Genomic DNA, 16,668 nt, shown 5'->3' on the forward strand with positions numbered 1-16,668 from the left:
CTGATATGAAAGATGACTCCAACAGTTCTTTCTCTGGAGGTGGATAGCATTCCCCGTCTTAAATATTTCAGGATTATCCCAGATCATTGCATTGCTGAAAGTAGCCAAGTTTCCATAGATAATCATCATCTAATATTGCTGTTACTGTGTGCAATGCATTCCCAGTTCTGCTTATTTCACTCTGTATCATTTCCTGCAAATCTTTCCAGCTTTTTCTGAAATCATTTCACTTATCATTTCTTATAGCACAATGGTATTCCATTACCAACATGTACCACAATTTGTTCAGCCATTCCCCAATCAATAGACATCCCCTTAATTTCTAATTCTTTGCCACCACAAAAAGAGCAGCTATAAATATTTCTGTACATCAATTGACTTTTCAGTCTATTAATTTTCTCATCATTAATTTGGCATTGGGAAAGAAGTACCCATATGAACTGGTTGAACAACTTTTTCTCCACCAGGGTTCTGCAATACTTTTGGTGAAGGGTTGAAAAATAGAACAGGATATTAATGCTCTTGATATGATGTGCCACGCTGGCAGCCCTGCAAAGCATCCCCAGCAGGGAGTTTTGTGCCAAAATAAGATTAAAATGGAATTGTGAAATGTTTAACAAAATAAATAAAAATAAAGTTCAGCATATATCATGTTGATTTTTGGTTTTCAGTATATGACCTTGTTGTTTCAGTCATATCTGACTCCTTTGTGACTTCATTTGCTGTTTTCTTGGCAAGACACTGGAATTATTTGCCATGTATTTCTCCAGCTCATTTTATAGATGAGGAAACTGAGCCAAACAGGGCTAAATAAGTTTCCCAGGGTCACCCAATTAGGAAATGTCAGAGTCCAGATTTGAACTCAGGAAAATTAGTCTTCCTGACTTTAGGCCCTGCATTTTATCCATTGTATCACCTTACTGCTCTGAAATGTGACTAGCAGGCATTCATTTCTTTTTGAGTTTGACACCATTTTTCTAGAATTCTTACTTTGGATTGATGATTAAAATTAGGGCTTCTTTTAATCATTGCTTGTTATGCCTTGGTACTTCATTATCATTAGCAAATTTTCTTGGCACCTATTATGCTGTAAGCATTATACAAGTACTTAGGGTAGAAAGAGGATTAAGTAATTTTTCCTGTTCTCCATTTGGGGAGTCTGTAGCTGAGACCAAAGTCTTGTCTATAGCTGGAGTTTAAAGCTGAGAAGTAAAATATTCTACTTTTCTGCTCTTGAAGAGACAGAGTGATATTACTTAACTTCCTCTAACATAGAAATTCTGCTCCTAAGGAGACAGAGGGAACATTAAAAAAATTCCTTATAACAACAGTCAAAGTAGAAAAATAAGAAAGTTTATAATCCTTTCTGGCAAAATGAATCATAATTTATCAAAGAATTGTAGAATAAAATATGGATATAGCAATGCTAAGTGCAAATGGACTAAATGCAACAATAACAAGGAAAAAAGGAAAAACAAGTTTATTGTACCTATTATGTTCTAGGTATGGTGCTATGTGCTTTGCAAATATTATCTTATTTGAGCTCTCATAATAATCCTGTGAAGTAGATGCTGTTATTATCTCCATTTTAAAGTTGAGGAAACAGAGGAAAAATAGAATTAGGTGACTTGCTCAAGATTACATAAGTAATAAGTGTCTGGAATTAGATTTGAACTCAGGTCTTCCTGAGAGACCCACCTTTCTATCCACTATAGTACTGCATTGCCTCATGTTACAAAATAGATGAAAACCAGAATTAAAAAAAATATGTTGTTTATAAGAAATGTATTTAATGTAGAAAGACTTTGAGAGTTTAAATGAAAAGGTTGTACCAAAATTTATCATACTAAACTCAAGTAAAATGGGAACATCACTGATGGTATCAGAGAAGTTAAATTCAAGCCAGAAACTATTAAGAAAACTTTGCCAGGAGATTATATTATGTTCCAAGGTACTATTCAAAGTGACAACAGATTGGGTTGAAGTATCTATGTATTTTGTAATCTTACAGTGAGGTTTATAAACAAAAGTTCTTAATGTTTCAAAGAGAAATAGATAAAGAAAATTAATGATGATAGAAACTTTCCCTAGTCAACTACACTATTGGAATATGATAAAGGAGAGAACAAGAATGGGTTCATGTTAGACTAATCTCATTTCCTTTTTTTTCTCAGTATATCTAAATTTGTAGCCAAGACATTTAACAATGTATGTCACTATTTTCTTGTAGACAAAATGGAAAGATGTGGGCTGGATAATCTTATACTAAGGTGAATTTGACCTTGGTTGATTGTATGAACCCAAAGAGAGAGAGAGAGAGAGTAGTGATAAATGGATTATTTTGAACCCAAAAGAAAGGTCTCCAGTAGAGTTTTCCAGGTGTCTGTACTTGTTTTGATACTATTTAGAATTTTAACCAGTGACAGCTTTAGAAGAAGGCAGAAGGAAGATTTATCATTTGCAGATGTCATGATATGAAATCTATAACTGAGTAACAGTCTCCCTGTAATATGCCCCCACCAAGGGTCAAACCATTTCTGCTTGGCAATCTCTCATGAGGGGTTACTCACTACCTCCAGAGGCAGTTGATTTCACTTTTGTATATGGAATAAGTCTGTGGGCAGATCGAATTATAAAGGCGTTGTTTATATTCTGAATCTAGTTTTTCTACACTTTCAATCTATTGCCCCCAATTCTGTCCTTTGGGACTAAACACATTAAATCAAATTCTTCTATATGACAGCCTTTAAATACCTGAAGACAACTATCCCACTGGAAGGGGTTGGTCTTACCAAGTAGCTGGTGAACAGACCAATGGGTCTAGTAGGTTTTATCCTGATGGCCATTTCCCCTTCTTTCCCTGGGGGCAGGATGTTGCCTTCCTCATCTATGATCTGGAAGAAAAGTAAAGAGACAAGAGATGATTATTTAATAAACAAAATTACTTTAATTTCTTAAAGGATGGGAGAGGGGTGAAAAGAAGGAGAGAATTTGGAACTGAAAATAAAATGAAATTGAACTAATATAAAAAATTAGAGAGTTCAGAGAAAAAATAGATATTTCAGGCATGTTGGTGTACTTTCTTTTCACAAAGCCAGCTCCTAAAGTAAACCCCATCTCCTTATCCTGAATCTAGACCATCTGGAATTCAACACTATTCTCTTTATAGGAAATACATTTAATGTAGAAATTTAATGTAGAGAGTTTACATTGAATTGTTGTAGTAAGATTTATAGTTCAACAGTTAATTCAAGTAAAACATTAGTGTCATTAATAATATCAGTTGAAGTTAAATTAAAACCAGAAACTATTAAGAGAGATATGCAAAGAGGCTGAATCAGTGCCAGGTGAGTCAAATCTGTACCTGAGTCACAATTTCTGAACTGGAGCCCCTAACTTGTTATATTGGTTGCTCAAATAGGATAATCATTTAAAAAAACAGGGGAAGGATTTGGAGAAATGCTGGAGGGAGGCCTACTTGAAAGAGTGTTACCATTTTGGAAGAGTGTTACCATTTTGGAAGAGTGTTACCATTTTAGAAGAGTGTTACCATTTTGGAAGAGTGTTACCATTTTGCTCCCTGCTTTTCACATCTTTGCTATCTTGAGGTGACCCCCTTGGGGCATATGCCTCTGATGGCAACCTGCATGATTGTTACACTGTTCCAGGTCCATTTGCTATTATTAGAGAGGCACCAGGACAATAATAATAATGATAGCTAGCATTATCCACATAACAACCTTATGAGGTAGGGCCCATTATCCTCATCTTATAGTTGAGGAAACTGAGGTAGAGAGATATTAAGTGATTTTTTCCCCAGGGTCACAAATCTAGTTAGTTACTGAGGCTAGATTTCCAAATCTTCTTGGTTCCATGTTATATGCTATGTCCTTTAGCTGCTTTGAGCTATCATTGAAGTAACACTGGGCTTTGTATCAGTTCAGATTTCAATTCCTGACTTTGTCAGTGGTCAATTATATTTCCTTGGACAAATCATTTTACTTGTCTAAGGTTTAGTTCTCTCTTCTATAAAATAAGGATTCTATAACAATTTGCTCTAGAGGGTGGTTGTGATGATCAAGGGAGCCAATGCTGCATAAGACTCTGCCACCATGCTGATTTCTTGGCTTTCCCCTCTCCCTTATAAATTAAATAACTTATTGGATCAGAAAATGTGATTGGGATTTTTCCATTCATACCTTTTAAAGTCTATCTCCCAAGTTTGAATCAGAATAGTTATTATCATACATTTTGGGTTGGTTTCATGGCATAATGGTTAGGGCACTAGACATAGAATTAGGAAGTCTAAGGTACAAACTCCACCTCCGGACACTCAACCACTTTTTGACCTGGGCAAATCTCTTGACTTTTTTGGGTCTTAGTTTCCTCATTTGTAAAATGAAGGGGCTAGACTTTATTGTTTCTAAGGTCCCTTCCACTCTAAATCTGTGATCCTTTGATATTTTCCTTGCAAGACTTCACTAACTTCTATAATCTCAAAATTTGGTAGATTAGATTTTAGACTGACTAGCTCCATTTTCCCACTGTTGGTCTCAAAGATGTTAAGAGTTCATAGGATTGGTAGTAAAAAAGAAAAAAAAATAGGGGTCTTGGAATTCACCTTCCTCCAATTTTCACTATAATTTTATAGATGAGAAAATGGAATCTTAGAGAGGAAAAGTGACTTTCTCAATGTCATACAATATGAATCAGGACAAGAATTTGAATCCAGCTTCTCTGAATACAAAGCTTTTGCTTTTTATATGTCTCCTCCCTATTAACAAATATTAATCTTTTCTATTCCATGTCTCACTTGAAATAAGCCTGCATCATCTAGGAACTAAACAGGATTTGGGTCTTGTTTTTTAGTTCCATTCAACTCACAAAGTATTTATTGATCTCCTACCACCACGGACCTAGATACTGTACGGCTACTGATAAGGAAAAAAAATGGATTTTTCTGTCAAGAGTCTTATAATTTCACTAGGAAGATAAAAGAGAAGCACAAGAGAAGGAAAAAATAATAAAAAATATTTCCCTTACTGCAGTAATGCTATATGCCAGCATTGGTACGCATGCCCAACCAGTACAGGGAGGGGAGCTTCTCTGTTTCCCCTCTTCCCAACACCCAAGTACATTTTTTTGCATGCTCCATCCCTCTGTCAAACCACCCAAAGTGAGCACTTCCTCCCTCTGCTCTCTGGGGTAATGAGGTGGGGCTCAGAGGCAGCTTAAAGTTGCAGTTTGGGCATGTGAACTTGAAAACCTTCACCAACTCTGCTATATAAAATCATTAGCCAAAACATATGGAAGTCAGAGAAAGGAGAGATCAGTGAATTCAGAATAATCTGGAGGACTTGAGCTGGGTCTTGAAAGACAGGTTAGGATTTAAAACAGCAGATGGATGGAAGGAAAGAGATTCCAGGTAAAATAAAAGTACACCAATGATAGAGGCAGGAATAATCAAACCAAAATATTTGCTGTGAGGAGACCAGCCTGACTAGAGAAGGAGAGAGGGAGATCACGTTGAGGAATGTCAGAAATATAATTGAAAACAAAGGGTAAGATAGGTTATTGAGATAATTCCCTTGGTTGAATGTCAAGTTGAGCTAGAATATGGTTTTGTACTTTATGTTACAGGTTCATGAACAAGGAAGTAATATGATGAAATCATCTGTCTAAGTGATCTATAGGACAGCTAAGAGCTTGGAGGGAGGGAGGCTATTAACAATAGTTCAAATGTAAATTGGTGATACTGGGGACATTTTGTGAAGAATCTGTAACTTTGTCAGAGTCTGGAACTCCCAATGTAGAAACTCCACCAATGATTCATATGAGACAGAAATCCTAGGGGGTTACATGGGAAATACAGAAGTTAAGTTAGAATTCAGCTCTGAATTCCTCGGGACCACTCACTCTTTTCACATTGCCATCTCTTGCTTTGTGACTGCTGTTGACCTGCTCTTCAAATGGGACCTCCAGAGACCATATCCTAGAGGAACCAAGCATCTCAGCTTATCATACCTTGGGACTATATTTCTTCAGCCTGGTCATTTTATGCCCCACATATACCTCATTTTCCCTTATATCTCTAGGTCTAAGAACTGAAATAAAATCAATACTCTAATTGTTTCTGGGAAGGTCTTATAAATTGTTGATTTCCACTTACCATCCCAATGATTTCCTGGATCAAAACATTATTCTTTGGCTATCTCTCTATGTGTGATGTTTACATTTAGAATGTGAGTTGAATATTCTTGATGAATAAGGACTGTTGTGCTTTTATATATAGATATGCATATTATATTGATATATTTATTTCTATATTTTTGTTATAATTTAATTTATGTATTTTATATATTTAAATATATTTGTTATATGGTAAATAAATGTTTTTGCTTTCATTAATTCAGGTGGCTTCCTCAGGGTTCACAGAGTTAGTGGCAGAGATAAGATTGAAAAATGACCAAGCTAAGAACTGACTACTTGGTGGGATTTAGGTGAAAATAATTCCAAAACGACTCCAAGTTTCTAAGGCTGGGTGATTTGGAAGACGACTTGTGAATAGAAATTTTTTTAGAAATTTCTTTATTAAGAATTTAAAATTCAATAAACATTTATCATGCTTCTACTACATTTCAAGCATTGTACTAGGTGCTAGAGATACAAGAACAAAACCAGTTCCTGCTCTCAAGGAGCTTACATTCCATTGGGGAGAAAGCATGTTCATATATGAGTAAATATGAAATGAATTGAAAGTTAATAGAAATTATTTCAGAGGGTGGGAGAAGAGCAATGTTCAGTGAAATTATAGGGTTCTACAAAGTAGTTCTGTAAAACTTATCCCAACTGCTCAAATAATGTCAGATAGGGGATTTGAAGCCATGTCCTCTGATTCCAAATCCAATACTCTTTTCTCTGAACCACACTTCCTCCCTCCTCATTTCTTTTTAAAAAATTAATATTTTAAGTTAGTTCCCTCCTCACTTCTTCATAAAAATGTATTCTCTCTTCATTTCTAGCTCTGAATCCTTCAAAATTTAAGTTGTCCCCAATTCCCTCCAGTCTTTTGAAACCTATCCAGATTCTCCTCATTCTTAGTGCTCTCTCTTCAAATTGAGGCCAAAAAGTTTGGTTCAATGGAAAGTGAGGCAGTATAGTTTAGTGGAAATGGAACTAAGTCTGAGGTCCTAGGTTCAAATCCTAAATCTGAAGCTTACTACCTGCCTGACCTTGAGCAACTAACTTAAACTCCCTGGACCTCCATTTCTTTATCTGTAAAGAAGAAGGTGAGATTAGATAACTTATGAAGTCTTTTCTAGATCAATTTCTATGACCTTAGATTAACTGGTATGTACTTATCTGTGTACATGGATTGTCTAGAACAGGGATTCTTATCCTTTTTAATGTCATAGAAACCTTTGCAAATCTAGTGAAGCTTATGGACCCCTGTTTAGAAGAATGGTTTTAAATGTAAAAAATAAAAAATCATAGGATTTAAAAGGAAACCAATAATTCTGAGATATAGTCATAAAAAACAAAGTTCATAAACCCCAGAGTAAGGACCCCTGAGACATTTAGGGCTTTTGGGTTTGGGATATATCTTTTTATAGTGCCTAATATAGTGATTCATACATAGTTCTGTTGTCTTTGAGTCATTTTCAGTTGTTTCTGACTCTTCATGACCCCATTTAGGTTTTTCTTGGTAAGTAAATGATTTATATTTACTTTTTCAGTCCATTTTAGAGATGAGGAAACTGAGGGAAAAGGGTCAAGTGACTTGCCCAGGGTCACACAGATAGCAAGTATCTCAGGCTGGATTTGAACTTACAAAGTTGAGCTTTCCTCACTCCTGGCCTAGTGTTCTATCCACCTAGTTGCCATCCATGTAGGCACTTAATAAATGTTTATTGAATGAAATGGAGAGACAAACCTGCATGTCAAAAGGTGGAACAACTTTTCCCATGGAACCTTTCTTGACCTTCATTCCTCTCGAGACTGCACAAGTTATTCCCTGTTGACCACAAACAAAATAACACATTTAATGGAAATAGTCCTGTTTTTTCTACTGAAGGCCTAAATAGTTCCTTCATTATGAAATCAGAATATCAGAAAAAATATTTTTAAAAATCTTTCCCAGCACTAAACCCTATAACATATATCATTCCAGAATGTTTTAATATCTCTCTTAGCTTAATTTAATTTTTGGTACCCTTCCAGTTTCCCTTAATAGGATGCTTTTCCTTCCTATCTTCCTCCTAAACTGTGTTTCCTTCTCACCAGCCTTAGTTTTTAGCTAATTGTTGGTTCTCTTTAGGAAAGATCTGATAAGCTAACTAATCTTCAGTATTAATAATAGAACTCTTCTCAGGAATGTCTTCATTCTCTTATAAGACCTAATAAACCCAAAGGAATGAATCCCTAATGTCAAAATCTTTCTCTAATTCCTAATCTACAAGCCTGGGGAGTGGGGAATATAATAATCTTATGTCTAAGCTCTCCTTTGATTCTAATAACTAGCATTGAGATTCTGCCTTAAGATTTGAAAATGTTCTCTCATCCTCACAAAAACCCCGAGAGTAGGTGCTATTATTATCCTCATTGTAAATATAAGGAAACTGAGACTGAGAGAAGTTAAATAACTCACTCAGGGTCACAAAGCTAGTATGTATCTAAAGCAGGATTTGAACTCATACAAGTATGAGGAGAACTAGGAGAGAGCAATGTCTCCAGAACCTTGAGAGAAGAGTATATCAAGGAGAAGAGGATGATTGATAGTGTCAAAGGCTGCAGGAAAGTAAAAAAAGATATAAATTGAGAAATTATTAGATTTCCTATTTAAGAGATCATTAGTAACTCTGAATAGAACAATTTCAGATAAATGGTTAGGCTAGAAGTCAGAGTGTAGAAGGATAAGAAGAGAATTAGAAGAAAGGAAATGGAGGCACTGAATGTAAATAACCTCAGTGAGTTCAACCATGAAAGGGAAAAGAGATGTGTGATGATGATAGCTAGAGGAAATGGACAGAGCAAGCAAGTGAGGGGGTTTGAGGATGGAGGAGACATGGGCGTGTTTATTGGCATTATGAGAGCATCAAGTAGTTAGGGTGAGATCGAAGGTAAATGAGAGAGTGTGGATAATAGAGAGGATAATCTGTTAGATGGAGTGGAATTAAATCAGTTGAGTTATGTAGAGAGGTTTGCCTTGGAATAAATAAAGGGAATTGCTGATGAAGGATTGGAACTCAGAAGAGATGTAGGTTGAATATATAGATTTGAGAGTCACCTGCATAGAAATGGTAAATGAACCAATGGGAATTGGTGAGATTACTTAGAGTAATACTATAGATGAAAGGCCAGGTTTGAACCCTTGTTCTCCTGATTCCAGACCTGGCACTATCCATTAGGTTATCTAGTTGCCCCAATGGACTCTAATTCTTGAGAAGAGATCTTCCCACCTACCGTTTCTGATTGTCCATACAATTCATTGATAGCCAGACCCGTTGCTTGTTTCCATTTCTCAAAATCTTGAGGCAGCAGTACCTCACCCGCACTAACACAGTTCTTCAGGGTTGGGAATTTGTAACTTATACAGAGGGAAAAATGAACATAAAATAAAATAAGCATTATATATATACATACATACATACATATATGTATATATATATATATATATATATATATATATATATATATATACACTCTGGAGAGCTCATTTTGAAGCATCTGGAAACAACTCTATAAATAAACTCTCTCTCTCTTTCTTTCTCTCTCTGTCTTCCTTCTTCAAACTCCCTTTCTCATTTCTCTCTGTCTCTATTTCCTTTCTGTCTTTATGCCTCTGACAGTGTCTCTCTCACCTTCTTTCTCTTCCTTGTCTCTCTTCTTTTTCTCTCCCACTTTTTCTTTCTTAATTCCTTTCCTCCCTTCTCTCTCTTTTTCTTTAGCAAAGAAAAAGTGTTAAGTAAGAGTAACTGACACAGTAACTGTATTTTATAATGTGTGCAATGTTTGACACTCACAGTCTCCCATCCTCTCTGCATTAGGAATAAGGTACATGTTTCATCATCTGCTCTTGGGGTCCAAAATTTGCCATTGCAATCACTCAGAGTTTGGTTTTGTTCATTGAACTTAATTTATTAATGGATGACTTTTGTTTGCTAAGGGCCAATAAATAGGTTATTTATCAGGTTTTTTTTTTCTCCTATCCCTCTGATCTGTTGGACAGGATCTTAGAAAATATCAGAGATCATCCAGTACACATTTCTCATTTAATAGATGAGGAAGTGAAGCCCAGAGAGTTTGTGATTTGCTCAGTGTCATACAGTTAGTAAAACTGGGATTCAAATATAAGTTGTCTTGATTCCATATTCTTTTTACTATACTATGAGACTTGCTTATCAGCTGGGTATTTCTCTTTTTACTGTTGTTTGAATAAGTCCAGGTCCAGGGAGCAAAAGTGAAAGGTCTATCAATTCCTGTTATTTGTTGGTTTGGGGGCAAAAGCATAGGGACCAGAAATCAGATGCTTGGGCTTTTGTATGTATATCTTATTGACCTTGATACATCACTTACTATCTCCATCCTTCACCCCTAAAAATAATGAGTCCAGACTAGATTATATCTAAATTTTATATCTAAAGTCTTATGTTTCTTGTGAGCTGCTCTACAAAAAGGCTTATTGGAGAAGGGGTGGGGTTATTGGTTATCTTGAAATTGTGTGTGTGTATGTGTGTGTGTGTGTGTGTGTGTGTGTGTGGTTTCTGTGGATTTTGACTTACCATATTTCCATCTTCTGTGACCACAGAGAACCAATATTTTGGGAAAGGTCAGAATTTTGTTGCTTTTGGCAAAGACCATTGCAAGATTTGCATAGCAAAGAGGAAGTATCATCTTTAAAAGAAGTTAAAGGGATCAAATCACAATAAAGGTAGATTGAAATTAGGTAGTAGTTCAGAGTAATTTTGTAAAGAGGGATGATCAGTTGTATATTTCACCATATTGTCACTTTAGTTCTGAGTTTTGAAGTAGCCATTGAATAACTAATCTTAAGTTTACCTGAATAGTCACATCAGACAGCTTGTAATTTGCCTTTTTTTAGGTGTTACTTTAGAGCAGACACCAGTTAAAACAACCCCAAGAACCAAGGAAAGAAAGATGAGAACCAACTGGATGAGTGTGACTATTGGCTTCTCCAATCATACCTGGAAACATTGAGCTGTAAAAGCATTCGATATACAGATGCAGAAGTTAACATGGAAGTGATGGGGAATCTGGAGAGAGTCTGACAAATGAAAAAAGAAATAATGGCTTTTTTACTCTAAAGGCAGAAACATTGTTCGTTTACCAGAATCCCAATTTCTTTCCCATATGATTCATTCATTAATTCTTTGATTCATTCATTCATCACAACTCATCAAATACTTATTAATAATCTAATGAGTTAATCGCTAATAAGAGAAATTAATATAAAAACAACTATGAGGTTTCACCTTATACTCTGCCAACTGGCAGCACTGTCAAAAGATGGAAATAGTCAGTGTTGGAGGGATGATGGGAATATAGGCATACCAATGCATTCTTGGTGGGATTGTGAATTGTAGAATAATTTTAGAAACCAATTTGAAATTAAAGCAAATAGTGATTAAAATATCCAGTCTTTGTCCCAGACATATTTCAATGAAGAAAGTTCCCGTATACATTAAGATATATATATATATATATATATATATATATATATAAAATAGCACTTTTTGTGATAGCAATGAATTGAAGACAAAGTAGAAGCCCATTAATTGGGGAATGGCTAAAAATTGTTACATGAGCATAATAGAATATTATTGTGCTGTAAGAAATGATGTGTGATGAATACAGAGAAATGTGGAAAGATCAACACAAACTGATGCAGAGTAAAGCAAGTAGAGCAAATGAAACAATACTATAATAGTATAAACAGAAGAAACCTCATACAATCAAAAGTGAATGTTGTAAAATTACGAAAAATAAGGTGGCTCAAAAGAAGAGATATGGAGAAAGACATTTGTAGAACTTTGTAGACTTTGTAGAAATAGAAGGTATATACACTTTGTACACTGAACAAATCTGCAGATTTTTTCCATGTGTTGATCAGTTATACTTTTTTTTGTCTTAAAATGTTATTTGTTATATGAAGTGGTCCCTTGGCAGGGTAAGTTGAAGGGATATAAGGGGAAACTCTTTATTAAAAAAAAACAAAGGACATCAGACATCCAATAAAAAAAATGAACGTATTGAGTTCAAAGCACTGGGAATATAAAACTAAAATAGTCGTCACCCTCAAGAAACTTCTATTGTAGTCCAATTTATTTATTTATGAAACAATCATTTACAGAGGGACTATACAGAGAGAAGGGTGTCAGGCACTCCTGTTTACAAAGAGAAATTATCAGGCAGAATTATGAAGAATGTTATAGGAAAAGTACAAACAAAATGCTTGTGGGAGCTCAAAAGAGGTGGGAAAGCTTTCTAGAGGCAGCAGTATTAGAGATGGATCTTGAAGGATAGTTAGGACTCCTATAGGCACCTGGTCTAAGGAAAGGCCTGGAGGAAGAAAAGCAGAATGAATATTTGGAGATTGGTGAGTATCTGAAGGCTGGCTTTTAATTCAGGAAAGTGGCCAGCCAATGCAAAACTGTGGTACTAAAGTCTGGAGAAAGATGATTTGTGCTGAAGAAACTCACTTTTCCATTCAAGGTTACACCAGAAATGCTGACAGAAGAAGTCCCAAAGGACCCATAATATGTAGGCATTTTCATTAGCCCATAAAACATCCACCCTAAAGTGTTTAGGGGATTTTATTTTAAACTTCTAATGTGTCTGGAAGTCTTATCTCTATTGAAGAAATAATGAAAGCTGATAAATATATAGATATACTGAGAGACAGAATTGTTCAAGAATTTTAGATATTCCCAAATGTATATAGGCTTTTCTTTGCCATCAGAAAGGATTAAGACATTTATCCAAGAGGTGGGGATAAACATGCTTCTGTGACCTGGGAAATCATCTGATTTAAACTCCATAGAAAATCTCTGTCTTATAATTGATGTTGCACTTGGAAAAATGGACTACTACTCAAAGGTAAACAGTAGCCAATGTGATGAGTGAGGGAGAAAAGGAAATAAATGAACATTTATATAGTGCCCTTGTGTGCCAGGAACTGTGTTAAGCAAAGATTATCCCATTTAATCCTCACAACAACCCTAGAGGACTAGGGCTACCGTTACCCCATTTTACATTTGAGGAAACTGAAGCAAACAGAGGGTAAGTAATTTTCCCAGGATCACATAGTAAATATCTGAGGTCAGATTTGAACTCAAGTTTTCTTGATTCCATATCCCGCACTCTATTTACCGCATCACTAAGCTGCCTCAAAAGTATAAATATACTTTATGATCATGAATTAGGGATATATGTAAAAATCTTTAGAATGACATATGAAGTCATGAAAATAAGTGTGGCAAAAGTGGGAACATACTTTTATTCTTGAAAGTTTAAAATTTAAATTTAAAAATATTAAAAATCTTTAAAAATGTAAAAAAAAAACCCCACAGCTGGGCCAAACTTTAGATGATAAAAAGCTGTTGAAATATAGTTTTTGAGCTAGGAACCTGTAAAAACTGAGCTTTAGAAAGGTTAATTTGGGAGCTGACTATGTAGAATGGGTTGAAGAAGAGATTGGATGTGAGGAGACCAGTTAGGAGGTTATTTCAATACTCTGGTGGAGACAAAGAGATGAGAATTAAAGCTATTACAAATATGTGATGGAATCATGGGATTTGGGAGGTAGAAAGGAGCCATTCTACCCAAAATATACAAAAGGAATCCAGATGATAAAAAAGGGGTTATCCAGCCTTTATTTGAAGACCTCTAGGGAGGGAGAAATCGTCACTAAAACCCGCCAACAACAACCTTCAACTTCTGTCTCAGAATCGATATTGAGATTGATGCTAAGGTAGAAGAGCAATAAGGGCTAGGCAATTGGAATTAAATGACTTGTTAGAGGTCAAATTTGAACCCAGGACCTCCTGTCTCTAGGTCTGGTTCTATCCACTGAGCAACCTGGCTGCTCTGAAAACATTACCTCTTGAAGCAGCATAGTCCACTTTGGAACAACTTTAATTATGAGGAATTTTTTTTCCGAAATCAAATCTATATTTGTTTCATTGCATCTTTTACTACTTTTCCTGGTTCTGCCCTTAGGGGTCAAATGAAAGAAGTATAATTCTCTTTCTAAATGGCAGTTCTTCAGGCATTGAACACAACTAAAATATGCCCCCTGAGCATTTATTTTATTTTTTCCCCTAAAAATCTCTAGTTCCTTTATCTGATTCTCATGTGACCTGGCCTGAAGATCCGTTATCATCTTGGTTGCCTTCTTTTGGACACATTCCAATTTATATATCCATGTCTTTTTTTTTTTAATTTAAAACCCTTACCTTCTGTTTTGGAATTAATGTTGTGTATTGGTTCTAAGGCAGAAGAGTGGGGAGGGCTAGGCAATGGGGGTCAAGTGACTTGCCCAGGGTCACACAGCTGGGAAGTGTCTGAGGCCAGATTTGAACCTTCCCATCTCTAGGCCTGGTTCTCTATCCACTGGGCTACCCAGCTGCCCCCAACCATGTCCTTCTTAAATCATGGTGTCCAGAACAGCACACAATACTCCAAATGAAGTCTGATAAGGGTAGAATAAAGAAGGATATCACCTCCTTATTTCTGGAAGATATGGCTTGCCATGAAGTACACTATCACATTAGCATTTTGGTTGCTTCTTCACATTGTTGAATCACACTGAGCTTGCAGTCTCCTAAAATTCCTAGAGTTTTTCCAAACAAATCCATTTAATCATAACTACCCCATCTTATACTTGTGAGATTGATTTTTTTTAACTCAAAGTATATGAGTGTAAATTCATCACTTTTAAATAAGATTTTGATTAGTTTCTGTCCAGTGCTTTCCTTTTTGTATTTTTCCTTTGTTGTCCATTGTTTTAGCTTTTCTTCCCAGTATTGGGTTATTTGCAAATTTGATCAACATGCCACATAATGTCTTTAAGATACTGATGAAAATTTTAATAAGCACAGGGCCTCATATATGTATTTCTGGATGTGATCACTGGATACTTTTTGCCAAATTGGCATTGAATAATTAACAATTCATTTTTGATTCTGGCCATTCAACTAGTTCTGAATCCAAATGGTTATATATTTTTCTGTCTTGCCCATGTCTCCATTATTACCATTAAAATAATATGGAATATATATCATACATTGCTACAGGATAGGGCAGTGAGGTGATGCAGTGGATGATAGAGTGATGAACTTGGAGTCAGGAAGACTTGGGTTCAGATCTGTCTTCAGATATTTTCTAGTTTTGTAACCATGGAAAAGTCTGTCTGTCTCATTACTCATCTATGAAATGGGGAGAATAATAGAACCTACTTCCCAGAGTTGTTATGAAATCAACTGAGATAATAATTGTAAGTACTTAGCATAATACCTGGAACATAGTAAGTGCCTTATCAATGTTAACTATTATTGTTATTAATATTAAAGTCGATGTCTCCAATGTTTTCCAGTTTTGTAATCCAGTCACAAAAGGAAACAAAGTTAGCTTGTCATGATGTGTATGTGAGGAAGTAATGACTTTTGGTAATCACTTCCTCCTCTTTCTAAATATCAACTTTCCATTAAGTGATCTGCTCTAAAATTTTCCCTCAAATTGAAATCAACCTCATTGGTCTATAGTTATAGTTTCTGCTCTCTTTTTTTGGGGGGAAATCCAGACCATATTTGCCTTTCTCCATTTTTTGTGACAATTTTGCAATTTTCTAGGATCTTTTGTAAATCATTAGATATGTTTCTACAAGTCGTGTTTGCTAGTACTTTCAGTGCCAAAGGACAGAGTTCATCTGGACCGAGGGACCTGATTTCACCAATGTTGACTATGTACTTTCTCATTATCCCCTTGCTTATCTTGGGTAGTAGCACCCTGTTATAAATTGTTTGCTCTGTCAATTCCAATGCAAAGGTCATTCTCCTTGAGAGGGAAAAAAGACTACAAAGAATTGAGCTACTAGATGAAGAATCAACAGGGCTGGATATGGCAGGTATAGTCAAGGGAAGAGTCAAAGATGAAATGAAGAGGATGAGCCCCATTACTTGAGAGAAGGCTGGTGTCACTGAATAAATAAGAGTCAGAGAGAAGAACTGGTTTGGGGGGAACGTTAGTGACAAATTTAGTCTTAGATCTATTCAGTGCTAGCAGGATGTCCAGTTGGAGATACTTAGCAGGTAGTTAGAAATGTAGGTCTAGAGCTCAGGAGAGGGATCAGTGGATTTTGGAGGCATCTGGGTAGGAGTGATCATTGGAGCTGGGGAAGGAGATGAAATTGTTAAAGAAGAGAATGTAGAGAAGGAAAAGGGTCTGAAATAGAATGTCAAAACATGACAATGTTTAGGGGACAGGAAAAGAAGTTAAAGCCATTGAAGAAGATGAAGAAGGAAAATAAGAAGGCTGATTGTGAAGGCTTTGATGGTAGCCAAGGTAGGAGAAACTTTCAATAAGAAAATAGTTCACTGGCCAGTGAAGCAGAGCAATCAAAGGACTGGATATTGGATTTTGTGATTTAGG

At 35.8% G+C, this 16,668-nt stretch overlaps 1 protein-coding gene across 2 annotated transcripts in view; it reads right to left on the minus strand.

Annotated features, from left to right (window-relative positions):
• Positions 1–16,668, minus strand: part of LOC100619197 (acyl-coenzyme A synthetase ACSM1, mitochondrial-like) — a 45,101-nt gene that overhangs the window by 9,574 nt on the left and 18,859 nt on the right. For both annotated transcript variants that reach the window (XM_056806559.1, XM_056806560.1), the window contains exons 7-10: positions 11,205–11,284; positions 9,463–9,586; positions 7,934–8,014; positions 2,793–2,894 (exon numbers count right to left, since the gene is read on the minus strand). In XM_056806559.1, coding sequence (XP_056662537.1) covers positions 2,793–2,894; positions 7,934–8,014; positions 9,463–9,586; positions 11,205–11,284 — 387 coding nt within the window. The remainder of the gene's footprint in view (positions 1–2,792; positions 2,895–7,933; positions 8,015–9,462; positions 9,587–11,204; positions 11,285–16,668) is intronic.

Source organism: Monodelphis domestica, chromosome 7, assembly GCF_027887165.1.
Source record: "Monodelphis domestica isolate mMonDom1 chromosome 7, mMonDom1.pri, whole genome shotgun sequence".
Taxonomy (NCBI): domain Eukaryota; kingdom Metazoa; phylum Chordata; class Mammalia; order Didelphimorphia; family Didelphidae; genus Monodelphis; species Monodelphis domestica.